The 23,418-nt window shown below is 41.7% G+C and overlaps 2 protein-coding genes, 8 non-coding genes and 3 pseudogenes across 10 annotated transcripts in view; 3 read left to right on the forward strand and 10 right to left on the reverse strand.

The window, feature by feature from the left end:
• LOC103089763 (histone H3.1-like) overlaps positions 1 to 82 on the reverse strand; it is an 11,698-nt gene extending 11,616 nt beyond the window's left edge. Inside the window, exon 1 of the mRNA XM_007471262.1 lies at positions 4 to 82. Within this exon, the coding sequence (XP_007471324.1) occupies positions 4 to 82 (79 nt within the window). The remainder of the gene's footprint in view (positions 1 to 3) is intronic.
• A 1,518-nt stretch (positions 83 to 1,600) lies between these two features.
• On the reverse strand, positions 1,601 to 1,993 carry LOC103083197 (histone H2A type 1-J pseudogene; annotated as a pseudogene).
• A 385-nt stretch (positions 1,994 to 2,378) lies between these two features.
• On the forward strand, positions 2,379 to 2,768 carry LOC103082925 (histone H2B type 1 pseudogene; annotated as a pseudogene).
• Positions 2,769 to 5,981: 3,213 nt separating this feature from the next.
• LOC103082659 (histone H4) lies at positions 5,982 to 6,293 on the reverse strand. The gene has a single exon (XM_007471243.1). It carries the CDS (start codon positions 6,291 to 6,293, stop codon positions 5,982 to 5,984), a length of 312 nt encoding a protein of 103 aa, XP_007471305.1.
• A 925-nt stretch (positions 6,294 to 7,218) lies between these two features.
• On the forward strand, positions 7,219 to 7,290 carry TRNAM-CAU (transfer RNA methionine (anticodon CAU)). The gene has a single exon. It is a non-coding gene; the product is annotated as a tRNA-Met (tRNA).
• Positions 7,291 to 9,999: 2,709 nt separating this feature from the next.
• Positions 10,000 to 10,072, forward strand: TRNAR-UCG (transfer RNA arginine (anticodon UCG)). The gene has a single exon. It is a non-coding gene; the product is annotated as a tRNA-Arg (tRNA).
• Positions 10,073 to 12,881: 2,809 nt separating this feature from the next.
• On the reverse strand, positions 12,882 to 12,963 carry TRNAS-GCU (transfer RNA serine (anticodon GCU)). Its single transcript has one exon. It is a non-coding gene; the product is annotated as a tRNA-Ser (tRNA).
• A 2,879-nt stretch (positions 12,964 to 15,842) lies between these two features.
• On the reverse strand, positions 15,843 to 15,914 carry TRNAQ-UUG (transfer RNA glutamine (anticodon UUG)). The gene has a single exon. It is a non-coding gene; the product is annotated as a tRNA-Gln (tRNA).
• Positions 15,915 to 16,401: 487 nt separating this feature from the next.
• On the reverse strand, positions 16,402 to 16,473 carry TRNAQ-UUG (transfer RNA glutamine (anticodon UUG)). The gene has a single exon. It is a non-coding gene; the product is annotated as a tRNA-Gln (tRNA).
• A 1,078-nt stretch (positions 16,474 to 17,551) lies between these two features.
• On the reverse strand, positions 17,552 to 17,633 carry TRNAS-UGA (transfer RNA serine (anticodon UGA)). The gene has a single exon. It is a non-coding gene; the product is annotated as a tRNA-Ser (tRNA).
• Positions 17,634 to 18,074: 441 nt separating this feature from the next.
• Positions 18,075 to 18,146, reverse strand: TRNAM-CAU (transfer RNA methionine (anticodon CAU)). Its single transcript has one exon. It is a non-coding gene; the product is annotated as a tRNA-Met (tRNA).
• Positions 18,147 to 18,559: 413 nt separating this feature from the next.
• TRNAG-GCC (transfer RNA glycine (anticodon GCC)) lies at positions 18,560 to 18,630 on the reverse strand. The gene has a single exon. It is a non-coding gene; the product is annotated as a tRNA-Gly (tRNA).
• A 1,976-nt stretch (positions 18,631 to 20,606) lies between these two features.
• LOC103090027 (UPF0609 protein C4orf27 pseudogene) lies at positions 20,607 to 21,617 on the reverse strand (annotated as a pseudogene).
• Between the last annotated feature and the right edge of the window lie 1,801 nt (positions 21,618 to 23,418).

The following is a 23,418-nucleotide window of genomic DNA, read 5'->3' on the forward strand; positions in this document are numbered from 1 at the left end:
TCCGAGCCGCCTTGGTGGCCAGCTGCTTGCGCGGCGCCTTGCCGCCGGTGGACTTCCGCGCAGTTTGTTTAGTTCGAGCCATCGTAAAAAAACAAACAAAAAAACCAAGCTGGCAAATAGATAGGAAGAGGTCCCCTTTATATATACTCAGAAACGTTCCGATTGGCCTTCCGCTATTTCAAAAGCCCCGCGAAACAAAACCATTGGCTGAAGAGTCAACGCAGTGATTGGTGAAGTACTAGAGACTCTGATTGGATGAAATACTCCACATTTCAATTCCTATTTTTGTTATACTCTGCGACCCAAAGGAACTAATTTTCTAATGTTCTCGTTCAGCGCATCTCACATTATAAATAAGGAACCACTTGGGGATCGTGGACGATGCCAATTCTGATTCAAATCTGTGTAATGGGGCCTAGAATTCCGAGGACTACGCTTTAAGAACAGATTTACTTGTGTTCTTTTTTCTCCGTGGTTACTTTTTCTGAACTGAACTTAGATTCCCCTGGGCTGCCACTTCCTATGTCCACTGGGAAACCAAGGAGAAAGCGACGGGCCGGGGACGACCGGCAAACAGTGCGCAACAAATGATTGACGTTCCTATGGTGGCCAAATGGGATTTTGCTTCAGTTTGTTCCAGCAGAAATTAGTTAAGATAGCCGCCATCATGTTTAACTCTTCTTTTAGCCCAGTCAGCCAGTCTCTCAGAGATCTTTCTTGCTTGCTTAATTTCACTTTGAAGATTTTCTAGTTAGAATTGTACTATGCACCTGGTGTTTATTTCTCCGAGAAAACATTCCCTTCCTCTGTGAACATTTTTCATTCCAGAAAGGAGATCACGGTGCAATAACCTCAAGCACCACCAGAGCCAGTCCCAGGACCGCCGGACGCCATCTTTGATTTTGAAATTTTCCTGAAGTAAAAAAGAACGCAAATTTGCATTCTTATCTGCGGCCCTATTTTCCACTCCTAGACTGTATAAAATTCCTTCCTACTCTCTCAAGGGAGGGGACAGTCTTGAGGGCACTAGTTTGTTGTGGTCTCCTTTGCCTGGCAAAGCAATGAAAGCTACTCTTTTCTACTTCACCCAAAACTATGTCGCCGCTTACTATTCGGCACGGGTGAACAGAGGCCGAGTTTCGGCAACAAGTTCAGAACTTGAAAAGCCCGCGCTGATCTGATTTGCCAGCCGTTCTTTCGTTTGGCTGTTTCAAACGTCTTGGTGACATTCTAAGCTACCACCCCCAACCTGCCTTCTCCGCAGGATAGAATGTTTCCCTTCTCGCTAAATAACCGAACTACCCCAGGTTTTAAAAACATTACCAAAACTTGCTTCTTCACCACTACTAAAAGCCCTTGCTTACGGTACTAACCATTTTTTTGTAAAAGTTGTTTCCCCGAGTCACATTTCAATCAGTCCCGTTAGATAGCGAATTGCGGTAATAAACTGTGGCGATTATCCAATGGCTTTAACCGCGCGTAACCTTCATAGACCCAGCCCAGGTTTAGTTACAAGCTTTTTTAAGTGTGAAAATGTGGACGGCTCTGAAAAGAGCCTTTGGGTAAAAAGTTATAGACACGCACTGATACTGGAATTGGTTCACTTGCCCTTGGTCTTGTGGTGGCTCTCGGTCTTCTTGGGCAGCAGTACAGCCTGGATGTTGGGCAGGACGCCGCCCTGAGCGATAGTGACTTTGCCCAGCAGCTTGTTGAGCTCCTCGTCGTTGCGGATGGCCAACTGCAGGTGACGCGGGATGATACGCGTCTTCTTATTGTCGCGGGCCGCGTTGCCCGCCAGCTCCAGGATTTCGGCCGTCAGGTACTCCAGCACTGCCGCCAGGTAAACCGGAGCGCCGGCCCCGACCCGCTCGGCGTAGTTGCCCTTGCGGAGCAGGCGGTGCACACGACCCACGGGGAACTGGAGCCCGGCCCGCGAGGAGCGGGTCTTCGCCTTGGCACGTACCTTACCACCCTGTTTCCCCCGGCCAGACATGACGAAACGCTAAGATGAAAACAAAAACCAAAGAAAATGACCTTCAGAACACAAGCAACTAGACTATTATACTCTGCGGCGGTTTGGTAAAACAGCTTGTGCGATTGGCCGAACACAACCCTTAGCCAATCAAAAGCTAGTTCTAAAACAACGTTACTAATTTACATAGAGAGTTTGTAATTGAAAGGTCAAATTAAGTAAGGTTGAGCTAAGGGAAGAGCCAATGAGACTTTGTAATAAAGAGCCTATCAGAGAGTAGGATGCTGAAAAGACCAATCACAAATCGTAATTCTGCCATCTCTAATTTGCATACAGACCAAACAAATACTGAGGCCGGTTGCTCGTTGGGCGTATTTGTTTCTCGTTCGCTACCTGGTGGCTTTTTGATTTTGCCATGCCTGAGCCAGCTAAGTCTGCTTCTGCTCCGAAGAAGGGCTCCAAAAAGGCGGTGGCCAAGGCCCAGAAAAAGGACGGTAAGAAGCGCAAGCGCAGTCGCAAGGAGAGCTACTCCGTGTACGTGTACAAGGTGTTGAAGCAGGTTCACCCGGATACTGGTATTTCTTCCAAGGCCATGGGTATCATGAATTCATTTGTCAACGACATCTTCGAGCGCATCGCGGGCGAGGCGTCACGTCTGGCGCATTACAACAAACGCTCGACCATCACGTCCAGGGAGATCCAGACAGCCGTGCGCCTGTTGTTGCCTGGGGAGTTGGCCAAGCATGCCGTGTCCGAGGGCACCAAGGCTGTTACGAAGTACACCAGCTCCAAATAAGCTCGCTCCTTCTCCAATAACCCAAGGCTCTTTTAAGAGCCACTCACATTGTCTCTTAAGGGTCTGTAACTCCAGACTTCAAAATTACATTTATGTATGACCTAGGAAAGAGGAAAAGCTCTGAAAGCTTCGGAAAATTACTCTTGTAAGAGACGTTTACATTTATAAGAGAAATACCCCTTTTGTATGGGTGTCTCTTACTCTACCAGGAAGAGGAGGATGGCCGAATCTGTTACCTATGCAAAAGCCCACAACTTGCATCTGTATGACAACGTTACCCGTGTTTCCTGTGCTTTCCCTGGTTGCCTCCCACAACAGACTACCCATCCCCATCGTTTTTAGTTTTTAGCTGAAGATGGTATTTAAGGTGGTAGCCCCAGCCATTTTGTAGATTTTGTCTTACTGGGGTCTCCAATGTATACAGGAGATACACGTTGTTACGTTTTGTTTTTCTCCTGTCAATCTGTCTTCTATCAATTATTAGGCCAGCCAAAGAATCTAGAAGGGAAGAAGGAAAAAAAATTTCTTCCCTACATCTACACAGTGATTTTTGTGAACATGGAATGTTACTATATTTCAAATGGTGCTTGTGAAGAAAATTCCCTAAACTCCACATATAATTAAGGCATTCATTTCTTGCTTTCCGAAGTTAATTTTAAATGCAGTTTAAAATAATGTATTCTTGAAAACAAATACGTAAGTATATTTGAGAAATGGATAAGCATGGTTTAAGGGGAAATCCCCCAGCATATGATACAGTCCCGACTGCCTCTTTGAATGTTAAATTTGAGCATCTTACTTAAACCCTCTGTGAGCATTTCTTTCTAAAATGGGAATAATAATTAGCAACTACGGTGTGGCACTGCTGGGGTGATCAATAAAAGAGCACAAGTAAAGTACTCAGGGTGGTGACTGCACAGAGAAGGTCTAAAGTATTAGCTGTTGGCTAAAGCCTCTGGTTGAAGTGCTGGGAAGCTGCTCTTAGTCCTGCCCACTTTGGAGTCTCAGAATCTTGAAGCCATAAACAAGGGAGTAGGCCGGAAAACCTACTAGCATTTAACACCAATTAGGATTCCTTGTCTGGCAGTGTGAACAATCCAAACCACTTCTAACAGTCCAAGCCCCTTTGAAACCAGTTCTTTCCCCTGAACTGTTCTGAGGACAACCTAGTGCCTGTGACTGTAAGTCTTCCCTGCCTTTGATGACCAATTCATGCAACATGTGCCTTACTTTCCAAGGACTTTCTCATGCCTCACTAGGTTTAGAGGTACCTCTTTTAAAAAGGTGTTGGGTTATAAGGAAGGCCATATAAGAACTACTCACCTCCCTCCACCCAACCACAATACTTCCTTTCTGCATCCTGGCTTTCCTTCTTGGTCTTCCTTCCATTTGGATCTTCACTTTCTCAATCTTTTTTGCCCTCAAGCATCACTTATGAGTAAAGCCTTCTATGACCATATCATTTAAAATGTCACCTCCTTCCTCCATACTTTAATGCTTTTCCCAGCTTCAGTGGTCCTCATAGCACCATCTTACATACTGTTTTACCTGTTTTGTTTGTGCCCCCTCCAACAAAATATAAGCTCCCTGAATATAGATATATTGTTTTGTTCACAGTTGTTCACTGCTATAATTCCATAGCATCAGACAGTGCCTGGTATATGCCATGTGCTCAATTTTGTTTGTTTATTAAATTAACATCGTCATGTGAATTTGTTTCCTCAAACCAGTGCCTTAGCTCAAATAACATCTGATCCTTTTCATATTTAAGCACCAGAGCCCGTATCTTTAAAACAGATGAGATTCCAAATGACTGCATTGATTTCTGGCTCGCAAAGTATCACCCTACAAATTACTTGCAGGCCACAAGGAGGAAAAACCTGCTTTTACAAAGAAACTAATCACCCTAAACCAGTAATTGATCTATCATATCGAATCTGGATAACGACATCAAGTGTCTCTGATGTACAGTAGTATTTACATACAATCATCTGTAACTGTTCCTTGACAAGAAAATTAACGTGATTTCAGTCAAGTCTAGGGAAAATCACTTGTAGGGCATTCAGGGTACAGAAGTCAAGGAAAATAACCCCATCAGGAAACAAGCCAAACCAAGACATCCTATAGGCCAGGTCTGCAGCAAATCAATATCAAAAAACTAAATGAGATCAAGGAGAAGAGGAGAAAACTTGTAGATTAAAAGACCTGAGACAAAAAAAAGAGAGAAACCTGAGACTGAAAAGGCGTGATTGGATCCTCCTAAACAAACCAGATCTCTAAGACATTTTGGGGCATAACTGGGATCTGTTACTGTGAACCCAGTATTAGATATTAAGGAATCTGGTTTTAGTTTGGCAGTGATTATATGGGAGCTTTTTAAAAAATAAAATAGTGCGTACTTAATTTGAGGTAAAATATGCTGATGCCTGTGTAGCATTTTTTTAAAATCATGTCTACTTAACTGTAAAGCTTAGGTGACATTTATGTTGTTAAGTAACATACTTCCTATCGGCTTTTTAAATTTTTAACAGAAAGTCAGAATACAGTGTTCTCTATGCCTAGAAACACGTGCTAGCTCTCCCCGCCTGTGCATTTTAATTTTACCCCCAAAGCACTGGTACAAGGGTTTTAAGTCTGCAGAGCCCAGCAGCAGGGCCACACTCCAGCAGAGCTCAGGAGCGCGCCCCCGCGCAGGAGACGACCCGCCCCACTCGTAAATTCGCCTTTGTTCCGGGCCCCGCTTTCCGCCACGGGCGCGGGCTTTCTTTGTTCCTCGTTCTCGCCGCCATTTTGAGCACGGACTACAGGCGGGGGAAGGGAGCCTCGCATTACTACACCGGGGCAGTGTATGCCGACTTCCCTCCAGTATTCAAGCACTAAGCATACACGATTTCAAACTTGAAATACACCAGAACTTAAATGGAATCTTTCTGGGGAAGACAGTGCTCTGCGAGTTTCTTCACTGCCCCACGAAACGTTAAAATGCTCAAACTTATACCCGAAACCACTTCCACAAAGCGGAAACATACACAAATCAGCCAACTTCTGCCCTCCTAAAACGTGAACTAGAAATTAGAAAGCACGAAAACGAAGCACACCTCATAAAAAGGAAAAACAACAGCAAAAAGTGCTAGCTCTTTCACCGAAACATTTGGGCGGCCCTGAAAAGGGCCTTTGGTAGTAAAAGATGTTAAATCGCTGAAAACGAGAGACCTAACCGCCGAAGCCGTAGAGGGTGCGTCCCTGGCGTTTGAGGGCGTACACTACGTCCATGGCGGTGACAGTCTTCCGCTTGGCGTGCTCCGTGTAAGTGACCGCGTCTCGGATCACATTCTCCAAAAACACCTTCAGTACCCCACGGGTCTCTTCATAAATCAGACCAGATATACGCTTGACCCCACCTCGCCGGGCCAGACGCCGGATGGCGGGCTTGGTAATACCCTGGATGTTGTCGCGCAAAACCTTGCGATGTCGCTTAGCACCCCCCTTCCCTAGTCCCTTACCACCTTTGCCTCGTCCAGACATGATAATACTGCTCTGACAATTTCCAAAACAGCAACAGAAAGCCCGAGGCAATTCCCTTATATAAGCGGGTTTCGGACCGAATTGAAAACTGAAACCGCGCTCGCCCTCACTTTCCTCTAGCCTGCCGGCCCCTCTCCTCACCGCCCAGTCTCGATGACGTCATGACGACTAAGTCCCCGCCCGCCGAATGTGCCCTTCACGAAGGAAGTCAGAATACAGTGTTACAGCCGGTCCTCCGGCCCTAAGTGGGACTTCTCGGACCTACTTAACAGCTGCGTCAGTCTAAAAATGTTAACATTTTTTTTTACTAATTATCTTTTGCTGTTTGGGATGCTTTAGAACGGTTGATCAGGAGCCTTCGCCCACACGACCGGAACTGCTGCAACCTTCGCTGAGAATGCGGAGCCCCGCTTTGCCCCCAAGTTTACGGTGCTTCCAGAATTACTCCTCCCTACAACAAAATCCCTTCAAACCGAAACCCCCGCTCCGAAGGACTTTAAAAACTGCAGGACTTCACCCTCTCCGTCACGAAGCCAAGGGAAATCTGACCAAAAGGATTTTCTTCCCAAAGGCGAATACATGGTTGGTTAGTGATTCTGTGGTAGAATTCTCGCCCGCCGCGCGGACGCCCGTGTTCCTTTCCCTCTTGTTTTCGTCTCCTCCCCTGTTTACTAAAACCTGTAATTCTCATTTAATTATCTAACCACCCCTCACCTCTGCGCCCAGTAACTTAACTCTGTTAATGTTTACTTTTCTACTCCTCGTCGTTTTCTCTGATTCTGGTAACGATATTATTCCAGAGACTTGGCAACTTGTAGCCAAGGAATTGAAATAAATAGGCGCTTTCTTCCATTCTTTATATTTAGAGGCGAAGTCGCCTCTGAGTAGACTTAAGAGTATTATTAGGAAAGGTTTTTAAGTAGAGAGCAGAGTGGCGCAGCGGAAGCGTGCTGGGCCCATAACCCAGAGGTCGATGGATCGAAACCATCCTCTGCTATTTTCCTTCTGTAGTTAAAATTGTGTAACCTTGTTTCACAGTAAGGAAAAAAAAATAAAATGGCGTCCCACCCTTTTTTTTGTTTGTTTTAATTCTGGAGCTAAAATGACTCCCTGAAAATAAACGTGAAGCCGTTTAAGTGATGTCTTCTGGTTGCCAAGGTAACCGTGCTATTTTATCACGACAGTTCTCGTTGCCCTATGAAGCTGCGAAAATGCTGAATTAAACTGAGGGCAGGGGTGGCAGCCAAGATCTTGAGTTACATTTCCTTCTATAACATAATTTGGAAAGCACTACTTTTAGGTAATTGTGGCCATGTGGTTAAGCTGATAGACTAGAAATCTCCTGGGCCATCCCGGTGCAGATTCTTTGCAACTAGTAGAGTTTTCATCTTTGAAGTAAATAAGTAGCAGTTTGGGACAGAGTGCAGAGTTTGGGAGGCCATGATTGTACTTTGACCTGAGAAAACCACTTCGGCGGCTACTGGTAAATGTGTCTCTACCCTCTACCTTGCTTTACAATCTCTAACAGAACTATTCTCTATGCTCATTTTTTAAATATATGTGTGGACTGTTTTATAGTTTTATTTCTCTCAGAAAGGATTCCCATTCATATATTTATGTTAGATACTGTGCTAGGCGCTAAGAAAAGGCATTAAGTAGCCTACAGTGTAGAAATGCTTTTAAACAAGTAAATACGTGTGTATAGTACAAGTTGTTTCCCGGTAGCCCTATGACCACCCAGTATTTGGTGATTCGCTGGAAGGAATCACATGAATCAACATTTACCCAAGGTTAAGATTTATTACAGCAAAGGAAAAAGTGCAGACACACAAAAAAAGATATACACAAGGAAATACTAGAGAAGGCTTTCTTGTCCTCCATCTTCAGGGATGGCACGGATGCTCTTTCTTGCTTGAGGGGAAAAGTCATGGAAAGCAACACACCAGTCATGGTCAAAAATTATTTTGGCTGGATTTCATTGCCAATAATCTTCTCAAAGATGGAGTCTTCAACAGACTGGATATATATATATATATATATATATATATATATATATATATCTCCACTTCAATGTGTATATTCACAATGTTATGTACGTATACATATAGAATCCTAATTTGACCACTCCAAATTTGGATGTTAAGTGCACAACTCAAACTTAACATGTCCAAACAGAACTTATCCTAACCCCACACACACCACCCCCAAAATGCTCCTTCCTCTCCTCCTGTGGTGGTCCCCATCTCAGTAAATGGAAACTGTTGTTAAAGCAAAATATCGTGGAGCTATGTATGACTTCTCTGTTTCTCTCACACCCTCAATCCAATCAGCAAATCCTTCAAAACATATCCAGAATTCAACCACTTCTTACCACTTCCACCAACACTACCCATGATGGTTTAGCCACCATCTTCCTGCTTCCAGGAAGAGAGAAAGAGAGAAAACAAGTCCACGTTCAAATATTTTCAGGAGAGAAGGATCTTTTTGTTAAATAATCTCCACCTTAAAGATAATCTCAAAATTCAAAAACATATGTATATGAGAAATTCAGCACATTTTTATTGAGCTCCTACTGTTTGCCACATGTTATTCCGTGGACAGGGAAGAAAGACTGTGTGAAAGGGCCTATTTCTGTACTCCAGAAAGCTGCTAATTTACTAGTCGAGAAAAGCCAAGACCTACCACAATTAAGCCAGGAAGGCCAATGCTCCCAGAGTCTAGAATTTAAGAAAATTAAGGAAATGCCTAATGTGTAGACTAATAATGTTGACATTATCTTCAAACGAGGTGCATGAGGTCACAGAGATTCACTGACAAGCTTAAAAGAAGCCATCCAAAATATAATTTTGTATCACATCATTGGGCCAAGCCCTCTACAAAACATTATAAATTCTATAAATATTTTGACCATAGAATGATTCTACTGTAACACGTTTTTGTGTTGATTCATCTATTAAATGTAAAAATTGTCACAGTCAAAACTTTTGTAATTCTACCGTAGTGCTTATTTCTTAATATATGGAAGCCTCAAATAATAGTAATGGCACTGGACTGCCCTAAACCCTGAGAAACGCCAAAAAAAAAAAAAGCATTCTCTTTTCAAACAGATAGAAATATACTATGAAAAGTGCTTTGATGTCACATTATGACAATCAGGGAAAATACCAGAAAACATGGGAAAGGGGAAATTGTTATGCCTGGGGGCCTGCAGACATCCATGCCGGGTGACAAGAGAGACAGTCGTGTAGATGCTGCCTTATGTAGTAAGACTGCCTTCTTACTGACAACTGTCCAGGCACACATCCCAAGTACCTAGAGTTTGAAAATTGTGAGCGTGACTGAATATTAATAGGGAAGAAACTCTGAGTTCTCTTATTTAAAAATATCCCTCGATGCAGGCAATATGCAATATTTTGGCATCCTTTGGGTGCCATAAACTCCAGTTTTTCTGCTCGGGAGTCGTACAGTCAATGACTTTTCCCTCCATGGAGTACCCAAGACCGAAATAATTGTCAATTCTTACCCTTCACAAGGCCCTACTCCTTGGCCCGAGATAACCCCCTTAATCTCGAGTTTCTATTTTTCCAATGACAGAGAGCGCCGGCGGCGTGGGGGCCATTGCCTTTTTGTCATGACGTAACTTTCACGACTCAGAACGGGCAGAAAATTTACTTCCTAAGTGTCACAGCGAGATCCTATGCTCGGCGACCACGTGGCCTAACGGATAAGGCGTCTGACTTCGGATCAGAAGATTGAGGGTTCGAATCCCTTCGTGGTTAGTATTACCTTTTATGCCCTCTTCTAGTAATCGATAGCCACATCTCATGGGTAGGCGGTAGGAAATCATGTGTTTTTTGAACCCTTTTCTTCCTGCCCTATTTTAAAGAGGTATTCTCAAAAGCCTTGGGAGAACCAGTGTAAAGAGTGGCTGGAAGTCAAAACCGAAATAAGGCATTCCAATAATTTGGGGCTCTCAAGCTTTCCCCATATTTGGATTTGACCTCCTGAGTCATTTTCACAGGCTCGGCTTGTCCTTGAAAAGGGAATTCCGATCTGTAACGGAGCTCTCTCGAACTGAGCCCCCAGTGGGTAGCACGGGGGGAAACCTGCTGCTTCTCCTTCCCCATGGCTTCGCCCAAGGCCACAACCTCTTCACAGTTCTCTTCTAGTCTGAGTTCCGGGTGCTGGAATCTGTCACTGGTTTCCACTCTTCCCCTATCTTTTCCATCTTAACTTTCTTGTTTTCCTTTGGTTTTGCTGCCGTCAAAAGGATGAGAACAGCTTATACTCAAACCTAAATTACAGAACAGAATACTAAGGTCATTGAAATAGCCGGACTGTTTGCGGAGTCTGTGTACGAACAGGAAGGCAGAGAACATAGCTGGGCAAAATATACAAAAACATTTTTCCGGGCTTAAATAACTGAATTAATAATTTAGGACGAAGAAAATCTCATTTCCAATTGATGACTTCCTGGTGAAACATATGGTGTTTTCAGATTCAAATGCTGGTTCAAATCACATGGAGGCTTAACTCTTTTCTACTCAACGTATTCCTCTTTGCTTCTGTCTTTGGTAGTTAAGGAAAAAACATACCCTTTGGGTTTAAAAGAGGTGAGGGGCAGAGGGAAAATGGCTCCAGATCTACCTCCCTATTCTGGAAACAATACAAGAGATTAGCACATTTAAAATTATCCTTTAATGTGTATTAAAAGGAGTGACAAATACCCTAAGGTATATGCTGCCTGGACAAAGTTTCAGTCCCTACCATGTCACCATCATGCACACACACACATACACATACACACATATACAATATGCCTGTGTTTATTTTATAACTATCTGTTGAATGTTTACAGTGTGCAAAGTTGGAAGGACAAGGATATAAAAGGGTAGTACCCCTACAACCTTATTCTCAAACAAGGTAACATGGGGTTGAAGGGACAAGAGGGATAAGACTGCTCAGGCATCCAATATCTCTGATTCTTTTTTGGAGAAAATTCAAAAATATAAAGAGCATATCACTCAATTCCTCAAGACCCCACTTTGGCCTCCAATCTGGATCAGCATTTCCTGAGTTTTTATTTTCAAGACAAAATGAGTTAAAATTTGTGAACTATCTTTGAATCACAGGTACTACATAAGCCATATATTGTTAGGTAAAATTCAAAAACAGATTTTACTTCAAAATTTGTGCTTCATAGGTCTCAGTCCTCAGGAGCCTCTGGAGCTCTGCTGATCTATGACAAGTGTACTTCAGAAGGATTTTCCAGGTATGAAAAGTCACAATCCCAGTCACTGGATTTGAACATGTTAGAAAGATCTTATCACCTTAACCACTTGATCTTAAAGAACTTGGTTCCCATGAACCTTAGTAAGGAAACTTTGGTTATATGATTTTTTAAAAACAATTAATTTGTCTGGTCTCTACCTCAGTTTTCTCATCTGTAAAATAGAGACAGGTGATGGGGGGTGAGAATTTTCAGAGAGATCATCTTTCCAGTCCCTTCAAATTTTGTTATTGTACACCGTGCACTCAGCCCTTTGCTATAGTTTACTATAAGGTGAAAAGAGGGAACTGGTGAGATTTTATGGTATTATATGCTAAAATTAAGATATAAGTGGCAGAAGATTATCAAAGAAGGAAGAAACTAATAGAGACTGGAACACCTGGAAAAGGTCTTTGATTAAATTCATTCATGTAAAATACAAAGAGGAGAGTGATGCTTTCATCTGAGGATTCACGGAAAAGGTACATTTGATGTGGGTCTTGCAAGAGGATTTTGCAACAAGGGAGCAGAGACTCTCCAGGCAGAAGGAACTACTTGAGCAAAAGCAGAGCATGTGAACAGATTCTGCTCCTGAAGACAGGGACCAGTGGTCAGATAAAACTAGCGTTTGATGAAGAGTTTGGGAGGATAGGGAGTGATAAGGTGTAAAGAGGGAGCGCCTTGGACCTGGAAACGTGTCTAGAATTTAAGAGGCAAAAAAAAAAAAAAAAAAAAAAAAAAAAAAAAAAAACAGACAGGGAACCAAAGCTGGGGAGCGGGTGGGAGCAGGGAGTGAAGAGAAGCGAATGGCCAGTGGTTCTCAGCCCAAGAAACCCATCAGAATCACCTGTGGCCCCTGCAGCCACGCCTGGATGTCACCCTCAGAGATACTGATTCAGCTGTGCCGAGGGGTGGAGGAAAGGTGGACATCTTGAGAAAACTCCCTAGTTGCTTGTAATTTGCTACCAGTGTTAGAAAAGCAGGCAGGAAGATGGGCTGGGTGGGGAGGGGGTCAACAAGCGTAACGGAAGTCAAAGGGCCAGAAATCAGTTTTTGACAACGGTGGAGAAGCTGGGGAATACGTGAGCACACCTGTGTCTGACCAGAGGCAGTAGAGTTTGATTCTTAACTGTCATCCACGTGACGTGACTCAAATCCTAATCTCTCTGTAAAAGGGGCTAAAAATAACGCTATTGAAAGTGAAAGTTACCTGTCACCTCAATTTGTGTCTAACACAGCGTCTACCGAAACGTTCTGGCGAAATACCTTGTTTGCAAGGTAGTAAAACCACACTTTCGCAGCACAGCGGGGAAGTTGAACGACGAGGATGGGATTCGAACCCACGCGTGCAGAGCACAATGGATTAGCAGTCCATCGCCTTAACCACTCGGCCACCTCGTCATTTACATAGAAACCTTCCGATAAAATTGTATTTCTTTACTCAGCAGCGTTCTATTTGCCAAATTATATTATTATTTTGCTTTTTTTATTATTATTATTAATGAAGATAATGTCTTTTCTCCCTATAAACCCTTAACCACCCCCTCGTCATTTACATAGAAACCTTCCGATAAAATTGTATTTCTTTACTCAGCAGCGTTCTATTTGCCAAATTATATTATTATTTTGCTTTTTTTATTATTATTATTAATGAAGATAATGTCTTTTCTCCCTATAAATGGCCCTCTTGCTTTGATAAAGGAAGAAAAAATAAAGAAGGGACTGAGGTCCAGCCACTGAGGAAAATAGCATGAAGGATCCTCAAAAAATTAAAAATAGATCTACTGTATGATCCAGCAATCCCAGTTCTAGGTATTTATCCAAAAGAAATGAAAACAGGATACTAAAAAGATATCTGCACTCCCATGTTTATTGCAGCATTTTTCACAATAGCCAAGTTATGGAAAGAAATTGTGTCTGTCAACGGATGAATAGATAAAGAAAATGTGGTTGCATATATATACAAAGGAATATTATTCAGCCATGAGAATGAAGGAAACCCCTGCCATTCACAACAACATGGACCTTGAGGGCATTATGCTAAAAGAGGTAAGTCATACAGAGAAAGACAAATACTATATCATGTCACTTATATGTGGAATCTAAAAATATGTTGCCTTACATGGTAAAAGTGATTTTGCAGATATGATTAAATTGAGGATTTCAAGATGGAAGATTATCTTGGATTATCTAAGTGAACCTAAAGGAGGATCAGATTCATTAGGAAACGTAACTGCAGAAGCAAGAGGCGATACAAGGAAGAGGCCACTAGGTGAAAAAAAGCGGGGAAACATTCTTCCCTGAAGTCTCCAGAGGGAACACAGCCATGTTGACAACTTGATTGTAATCTTTTGAACTTCAGAACTGTAAGAGAGTAAATTTGTGTTGTTTTAAGTCACTAAATTTGTGGTAATTTGCTACAGCAGTAATAGGAAGCTAAGACAGAGGTTCTAAGGCACTGACATGACTGGAGCTTAATAGGTGGAAGGAAGCTTGCAGGGCTTTTTCTGGAACAATTTTTAGAAACCAGAAGCATTCATGGGAACTCTTGTTTTGGTGTCACAGAGCACTGAAGGATACATGTTCAAACTGTGGAGAGAGTCAACAGAAAGAATTTAGAGTCCCACTGACAGCTGGGACTGCTGTATTCAGAGACCAGAGAGTTAGCCATCACACCATGGGACCTTGGTATAACAAACCTTCAAGGTTAAGACTTGTATAGTAATGCATCTGGTCTGTTGGTCCTTAAAATGTTTCAGCATAGATTCAATCTAAGGAATATTAAGAGAGAGCCTCCTCTAAGGACACAGTGGAGGCTCTCAGATGACTACGATAGCTAGGGTCTCACTCTGTGGTTTGGATATTTTCAGGTCTGTGTTCAGAGTTCTGCAGCCTACAGAGCATTTGCCTGAGTTCCAGAGGAGAAAAAAGTCACAGATGGGGCCTGTGACATATGAACTCTTAATCACCCAAGCATGTAATTGATTTATAGGGATCTGATTGACTTTAGGCCGGCACCAGGCAAAGCAAAAAGCATCAAGAGGAGAGATTTTAGGGGGGAGGTGAGGGTGATGGGGAGAGGGATATTTTCAGTAGCCAGAGGAAAGAGCAAGGAGTTGGACGTTGATGGAAGAGAAGAAATGCAAGTCTGAGTGAGTGTCTATACATCAGAGTGTACTCCTGGTTAGGCAAAATGTGAGGGCAAGGTCACCAAAACTGAGACAAGTCCACTAAGATTTGAAGTCCAGGCGCTGACCATTACATCATGAGGTCATTGAAGTTAGGTCTCTACCAAAAGACTGATGTGTACTCCTAACAGGTCAGTTTATCTTCAAAATAAAGTAGGCAACACATAAGCTTGTGGAGTTTGAACAGAACCTCTCATGGGTACAACTCTAAGATGTACTCAACAAGGGTACTGCTGTGTAGTAGGAACTTTCTCAGGACAGTGTTAGTGTTTGGAAGCCAATGGAGCACTTTAAGTGGGCTCCAGGAAAGGAAGGACCTGAGTTAGAGGGACTGTAAAACATGAACACCTAATCATTGGAACCAGGATTCTAATTTAGCAGAATCTGAGGAACTCTGAGCAAAAGGCAAAAAGGGCCATCAAGTGTAAGGGGAGGTAGGGCTAGAATTCCGGAGGAAGGTAATCAGAGACAGTCTTCTCTTGGCCAGTGGTTCTATTTTGTTTTGGTTGTTGACTTGGAAGTAACCAGCAGCGCCTACAGCCAGATATGTACATCTGGCTAACGATTTAGGAGAACCATAGGAGGAAAATTGCTAAGATGTTGCTGAGGTCCCAAAGAGATTTGGACTCAAACTGCTGGATTCAGAGCCCAGAGTGCTAACCGTGGGGTCCTTACATGAGGAACTTTCTACTTGCTACTGCAATTTATATATATATAAATTATATATATTGTTATATATATGTTATATATTATTATATATGACATACATATTATATATAAATTATATATATAATTTATATAGATATATATTCTTACATTAGGCTGATACGTTATGAGGAGGCTTCAGAGAAGAGAAGATTTGCGAGAGGGGCCTCTGGGACATGAAGTGTTAAGACCCTGAGCATGCAAATTACTTAGGATCTGACTGTCTTCAGGAATCCAGGCAAGAGTAGTTGTCGAGAGAGTGAATGGTGTTCCAAGGGGCTCCTCGGGAGAAGGAAGCCTGAGTGGGAAGGTTATGCCCAGAAACCAGTGTACATTATCGACTTGAGGGAAACACGGAGGAAACAGGCTGGCCACCAAAACAAAAGTAGGTCCCACCGAGATTTGAACTCGGATCACTGGATTCAAAGTCCAGAGTGCTAACCATTACACCATGGGGCCACCACTTGCTGAGAAGTTTATGAATATTCATTGAAGAGTCTGTCATTCTATTCAGGGTTTTATGGACTATCGTTTTCATTTAAAAAATATTCATAGAGAATCTGCTGTATGCCAATCAGCAGAAGCTCCAGGTGAAACGCGACGACCAGGGTTCACAGGCACTACGAACTTCTCAGGACCCAGTTCGTTTTAGAAACTGATGGAACTTGAACCCAGGACTGAGGTCAAGGGTGGAAAACGTGAATAGTCACCCAGGGGGTAATCTAAATGACGAGGATCGGAGGAGATTCTGTGGCCTAGAGAAGGAGGAGGAGCAAGAGAGGGCAGATGTGGAATCCCAGAGGAAAGGGTAAGGAAAGCTGTGTTGCAGGACAGTGTCTCCTTGCTGACGGGGATGGGGTATCTTGCGCAAGTGCAAGTTTCTCTAGCCTCCTCGAGGTACCACGGTGATTTAAGAGACGAGGAGGGAAGACACTAAAAGACTAGTAGGTCCCACCGAGATTTGAACTCGGATCGCTGGATTCAAAGTCCAGAGTGCTAACCATTACACCATGGGGCCCCTGCTCTTTCCGTTTTCTCGCCCCACGCTTTTAGGAACGTGTCTGCTGTGCGTCGTATGCGCATCATTGGAAAGATTTGTCTTAGATGAGCGAAAGCCTCACCTTCAGTGCTCCGCAATGCGAAAAGCCTAGCAGAGCTCACTCTGCTTGGAATTTTTTCTCAGGGCCCCCGGAGGGTTTGAGTTACCGGCGTTCCTTGCAAAATCAAAACTGTGCCTTTACTGAATTTCTAACCTGGGCCATGAACGTTTGTCTACATATGGTGTCAACACTTAAAAATCCCTTAGGACATGTGTGAATATAGAAAACGCAAGAAGAAAAAACAAGTTCAAGATAAAATAGGAAATTACTGGTAATTTCGGGAATAAGAAAAAACTTTTTCCTTTTTGAGTATTTTTACATCCTTCTTTTTGCTTATCCGCATTTCCTAATGGATCGACTGAAAGTTTAATACAAGATGAATTTTTGTTATATTTACTCTTATTTATGTTGCATATACTGTATGTGTATGTATTAGAGTTTTAGCGAGCAAAACAGTTTTGTTGTTGTTGTTGTTTTGAAATTAAGCCAAAATCAGAAAACAGTTTTGAAAATTCTTTAACTGGTACTTCCTCCCTACAATCTGGCCTCCTAAATGGAATGATAAGAGGGCTCCAGAAGGAGGAAATATTGGAAATTTCTGTTTGAGATACTGATTCCCAAACATCAAAATACTCACGAGTGGAATAGTGATGCACTGGATATACCCAAATTCTTGGAAGAACATCGGAAAAATAGAGGCAGGCGAGGTTCGGAAGTCAGACCTGAGCTGAATTTCAGATAGGGAGATAGCAATTCAAAATGAACTAAAGCCTGAGCATTTTTTCAGCATATTTATGATGGTCTCAGAAATCCCTAGCGTTTACCAAAGTAATTTTCAAAGACTTTCTCTACATACAGTTATACTAAAGGACTAGAACTACCTGCTTCCAATTTTATGGAGAAAGATAATAATAATCAGTAAAACAGTATATTCCGTGTTCTACCGTTTCTGTAGTTGGTACACAGGTATTTTTACCTGGAGGGAAAACAAACCTCCGTAGCCGGCAGGATTCGAACCTGCGCGGGGAGACCCCAATGGATTTCAAGTCCATCGCCTTAACCACTCGGCCACGACTACATAACTGTTTAAACTGTCTAGATATATTCCCATGAGGAATAATATCTTTCCTCTTACAAAAAACGTCCTTTAATTTCGACAACAGTTCTGGAATGCCTGTCATCATGGTAAAAACCTCAGCAATTTGCAGATTGAGATGTTGGTTACAGACGTAATTACAAATTATAACACTTGTCTGACTTACAAGATACCAAAGACTTTACCAAGGTCACATTCCAATCCCTAAGAGGTGTAGTGGTCTCCAAATCTGAGAGATCAAGTTACCAGACATAATGAATAAGATTTACCTCTGTCAAAAACGAGAAATATGTATTTTTAACAAACCACTTTGGGGATTCTTACACATCCCGAACTGTCCCACAAGCTCGATCTGATGGTCTCTTGTAATATTTATTCAATCCCTTTCTTCTAAAATCAAGTTTCAATCAAGAACACCGATGCTAGCAGAGGATGGTTTCGATCCATCGACCTCTGGGTTATGGGCCCAGCACGCTTCCGCTGCGCCACTCTGCTAACATACGACCACATATTTTTTTCAATTCATATTTCAAGGGGACAAATTTTGACACTTTCTTGGCTCTACGAGATTGTGAATATCTTTCTACGGCTGTAAGAGTAGGAATACGATATTTGTGTCCACACGTGGCTACACTCCACCTCCAAATACTACTGACTTAGAATTCACCTTCGAAAGACTTCTATCAATTGAGGTAGGAGTTTCCTTGAGCTCGGACAAGATGACTTTCCAGGTTATTGGAAAACCAAATGCACGCCAACGGGTACAATTTATAAAGGTGAAATGGTAGAAGGAGGATTAACTTTGGCTTCTCTCAGCCACACCCGGATACCAGAAGCGTAATTATCTTAAAATGTTTGTTGTTTTTCAGGGAAAATATTTTACTCCGCAGCCGGGGAAAAGGGAGAGTTGCATTGGCCGGGAATCGAACCCGGGCCTCCCGCGTGGCAGGCGAGAATTCTACCACTGAACCACCAATGCCTCGCTCCTCCTTATTTGTTTACTTGTCTTCATATAATTATAATTATATTATCCCTAAATTGTTAGTAAAATAGTGAAGATGTATGTTCTTTTCCCTAGGATTTTCTTAAATCCAATTAAATAAAAGACAATATCTAAATTTTCTAGGAAAACCTGTGAACTAGAAAGAAGCTGAAACTGCTGATATGTGACTCTTGGAGGCTTTTGAAAATGAAAAACACTTATAAATACTCGACATATAAAAATATCTTTCTCCATTCCTCCCTCAATTTATATCTTTAATGAAAACACTTTCTGAAAATCTCTCATTTAGGATGCAAGCAAGTTTGGTTAATTACTAGGCCAAAGTGCTCAATTCAAGTTTGAAACACCAAGTTACTTCATTTTGGAAAAAAGACCTCCTATTGTCCTTCTGTTTATGGAGACACAAGTTTGGCACGGAGGGTATTGTCAACGGAAGAAGGATAACAAAGAAAAAAATAAAGGAAAAAAATAATTCTCCCAATTCCTTCTCCTTACTTGCCCCTGAAGAGGATGACCACCAGTTGCCGAGGTCGCTGTGGCCCTTTGGAACAAAAAGCCAAAAGGGACCTGGAAATAAATGAGTTATCATCTCTGTTTTTCAGGACTTTTCAGTTCGTTTGGAGAAAAATCCAACAAGAGAAAACCACTGACGATCAATGAAAATAATCTACTGAAATGAGTCTTGAGTTTGGACTTTAGGAAAGTAATGGACTCTGATAGCCTGGATTATAAAGCATGTGAAAGCCAGGAGGTTTTTCACTCTAGTTTCTATCTCTTCACCTCTTCTTCAGAATAAAGAAGTTGTAGTATTTATTTGGCAGCTGTGATTAGGATGCTTTGAAGGGAAAGAATTGCAGAAAGACTTTTGGCAAATTAAGAGGTTATTAATGTTGCTCTTAAAGGAAGAATTTGGGCCATAAATTAGGTTTCACCAAATCCTAGCAACAGAATAATACATAACTGAACAGTATGAGAGATATGAATAAACTTGGTCAAGTTACCTAATTTGTTTGTTTACTCATACGTAAATGGAGCATAGCAGTAGTTGATTTACATTCCTCTAAGGACTGTAAAGGTATTGTAAATTAAAATGATGCCTATGAAAGCCTTGAAAAATAGTATAAAACCACCAGATAAATATTAGCTACTGATTTTTTATTTCATGGAACTTTTTAATGAACCACTGTAAGTCAGAAGTTGTATCTTCTATTATAAACAGAAATCTTCAGTATAATGATCATAGATGGTGCTCATGTTAGTTGTACTGAATTGATTGCATAGTGTAGGCTCTTCTAAAACAAATAGCTAAAGTATGTTCTTTGTGTGTGTGTGTGTGATATAAAAATAATCTTTGCAATGTTCACTCTATTTCCTCAGATTTTATTTACCATTTCTCAAATGCTACTGCCTCAAAATGTCACCAAAAACCTCACTGAAAGAACAAAGCTAAGTTTATTGGACAAGAGAAAACACTATTGCAGGAGTCTTAATAGTGTCTCAGAGGGGAGAGGAAAAAGTTTAGCTATGTAGTGAGATTTTCAAAATCTGGATTTTTTTGGTGAGTCAAAGTAGTAAGGACTGGATAAGGATCATGATATATATTAGGATTGGTAGACACAGTTAGGAGATGATTTTGAGGTAGAATGTTGTATTTATTATCTACTGCTGTATAACACATTGCCCTAAAACTTAGTGGCTTAAAACAACAAAAATTTCCTATCTCATATTTTCTGTGGGTCTTAAATTCAGGAGTGGCTTACCCAGGTAGGGTGTCTCTTACGAGGTTGCAAACAAGATGTTGACAGAAGTTGCAGACATCTGCTTACTTGGGGCTAGAGAATTTTCTCCTCCTCCCCCTCCTTCTCCTTCCTCTTCCTCTTCCTCTTCCTCTTCCTCTTCTTCAATGTGTCCATCAATTTACTCCTCTGTATTCCTTAAAAACAAAATAAAAATCACAAGTTTAATACCAATCCTTTAAGTTGGTCTATATTTTCTTTACTTCTATTTGCCAGATGATCTTCAATGATTTCTGGGAAGAGATTCCTCTTCAACAGATTACGTACAGGAGGTAAAAGCTGGCCAGCAACTTTATGAAAATAGTGTGAACTCTAGCAAAAGAGGTCCATTCCCAACTCAAGCCCCATGCCATAATCACATTCATCATTAGCAAAATGCACAGAAGTCATCACTTCCTGGATGGGGGCAAAAACTTTTAGTCTCTCTTCATCACCTGTTGCCTCAACAGTTGTCTGGCACATTCTCTTGAGGTTGGCATCTGTTTCAGGGAGCTCTCTGTACCCAACATCATTTTTATTTACTGGGTCAATCAAGCCAGCACCAGGAATGGTCTTTGTCACAACTTACTTATCTCCCTGGTTTCCTATCTCTGGCTGCTTCTGTGAGCTTTTCATCTGTGTTTTTCAAGACACTAGTTTTCTTTTTATCTGTTACTTCTTTAAGCCTTTTCATCAAAAATAATTGACTGCAACAAACACTTTATCTTCATTTTGAACAATTATATAATTTTTCCTTGCTTCATTTGTGCCCACATATACAGGAGGTTCATCAGGAGAATTCTTGAATTACCTCCTGTGGGACTGAGTTTTATCATCTCCAATAAATGGTCTGGTACTCAGGAGTATTATAGTACTATTCCCACTTAAGGGAAAAATCAGCCTTGCTGATTTCTTCATTTTATGTTTTTTAGCAAGGACATCATAAGGTCCCAGTAATTGAATACAAGTCTTGTGGACAGTGAATCAGCTGGTTTTTCAGGATCAAGTTCTTCATAGAACTTCCAGAAGTGATAGAAATCGTGCAGCAGAGAAAGCTTATAATGCTTTTCTAGTTCTTTTTAAAGATCACCAGAGATATCAGCTTCATTTACTCATCTTCACACCAACTGCTTTTTCACACTGTTGCCCCTCCCCAACCTGCCTGTGCTTCCTGCCGCTGCCAACCATTCTGGAGAATTCTCTTCTAAACTCAGTCACTTGGCTATTGAATTGAAACCAGTTTTTCACCACATGGGCCTCTCCATGGGGGTATCCTCCTGACAGGGCAGCTGCCTTCCGTCAGATCAAGTGGTCCAAGACAGAAACTTGAGGAAGCTGCAACCTCTTGCAGTACTTAGTATGACAATGCCAACTTCCACATTATTCTATTCACTCAAAGCAAGTCACCAAGTCCAGTCCACACACAAGGTAGGAAAATTAGTCTCCATGTCTTGAAGGAGTGATCATGTTTTGAAACCAAAGCAAGGGCTGAAAGAGTACTGCAGGTAGTCTGGTAAACTGTCATTTGATGCCTTCTATTAAGAAGTTGATGGATCTTTCAAGAGATTCCTGGAATAAACAATAAAGTTCTTGGAATAAACAAAGTTAGGTACAATTTTTATCTTTCTGAGCAAGAGTGCCCTTCTACTGGGTGTTAAAACCTCCTTCCTAGTATTCTGAATTTTTTAATGAAGGTTTGGTTTGACATTTTATGGAAATGATATGTTGGCTTCTACATCAAAACATGAGAATATAACATGCCCTTATCAAATAAATATTGGAGTCAATAAATATGGTTATAATATATAAGTATGTCAGATACTCTAACTAGGTGATATGCTGGGGATGGAGGTGGAGAATGAGACTCAAATGCTTGGCTCAAGATAAATCTAGTGAAAAGAGAAGAGCATATAGAAAATCTAAAATTGGGGAATCCATGTGTGAGATAGAGTAAAAATGTCATTTATGAAAATCAGTCATCCAGACCTAATTACTACCTTGTCGTGACCACCTGTTATAAGGTTTGGACCTCAGATTTACTGGTAGAGCAAACTCAGTGAAATTATCACCTGAAGGGAATTAGGCCCTAGAAACTGATTCTCACTAGTAGGACTCACAGGATCCTGATGTTACAAATCAGAATACAATTTATTAATATAGAAGGGAGTTTATAACTTTTCAAGACTGGAATACTCATAGCCACAGTTCAGATCGCCTTGATCCTGGCCCTGAGGCTCTCTAGAGGCCAACTTAGTAATAAGAAGGAGGCCTTATGACATACCATTGACAAGGACTGCCTCTTTGACCAAACTTTACTCAGGCTCCTCTGAGCCCTCCTCTCTGCTAGGCCTTAAGCTTGGCCTACTGAGTCCAATTTTAGCAAGAATCCTGCTAAGCCAGTTTATTGAGAATCCCTCTACCCTTGATAACTAATCAAGCTCCTGTTTGTAATTTTCCATCCTCTGACCCCCCTCACCCTGCCCACTTGCTATAAATCCCCAGCGGTCCTTGCTATCATTCAGAGCTGAGTTCAGTTGTGTACTGGAGTCTCTTACTATCCTAGCTTGAATAAAATTCTGTCAGATCCTTTTTAACAAGTGTCCAGTGCAATTTCTCTTTAACACTATCAGAGGAAACGAAAGTGAGGCCCTGCCCTGGGACGGAGCAACACCATCTGAGGAACTGAAAGACCTCTGTGACAGGGTTTATCAGAACGGTTGCTTATTAGTTTGTTTTAAGCTGGGGAATGTCAGGATAAGATTTGCATTTTTTAAAAAAAGCATAATAAGGACACTGATCTAACTGAGAAAGAGGAGGTCTGGGAAGAGGACTTAAGAGGTTCATGTCAATACCCGGGCAAGACATATGATGGAAGGAAGGAGGCCATGTGTAACGAAGAGAAGAGGATACATGGGATATAACACTTTAGGAGGTAAAACTCCCAACTCCCTGCTAGGATTGGGAAAAGGAGGGGTGGGGTGGGGGGAGG

This window comes from Lipotes vexillifer, unplaced genomic scaffold (assembly GCF_000442215.2).
Source record: "Lipotes vexillifer unplaced genomic scaffold, Lipotes_vexillifer_v1.1 scaffold56, whole genome shotgun sequence".
NCBI lineage: Eukaryota > Metazoa > Chordata > Mammalia > Artiodactyla > Lipotidae > Lipotes > Lipotes vexillifer.

Coding starts and splice junctions, on each gene's coding strand:
- LOC103082659 (XM_007471243.1), bottom strand. CDS start 6,293: ATGTCTGGACGAGGCAAAGGTGGTAAGGGACTAGGGAAGGGGGGTGCT.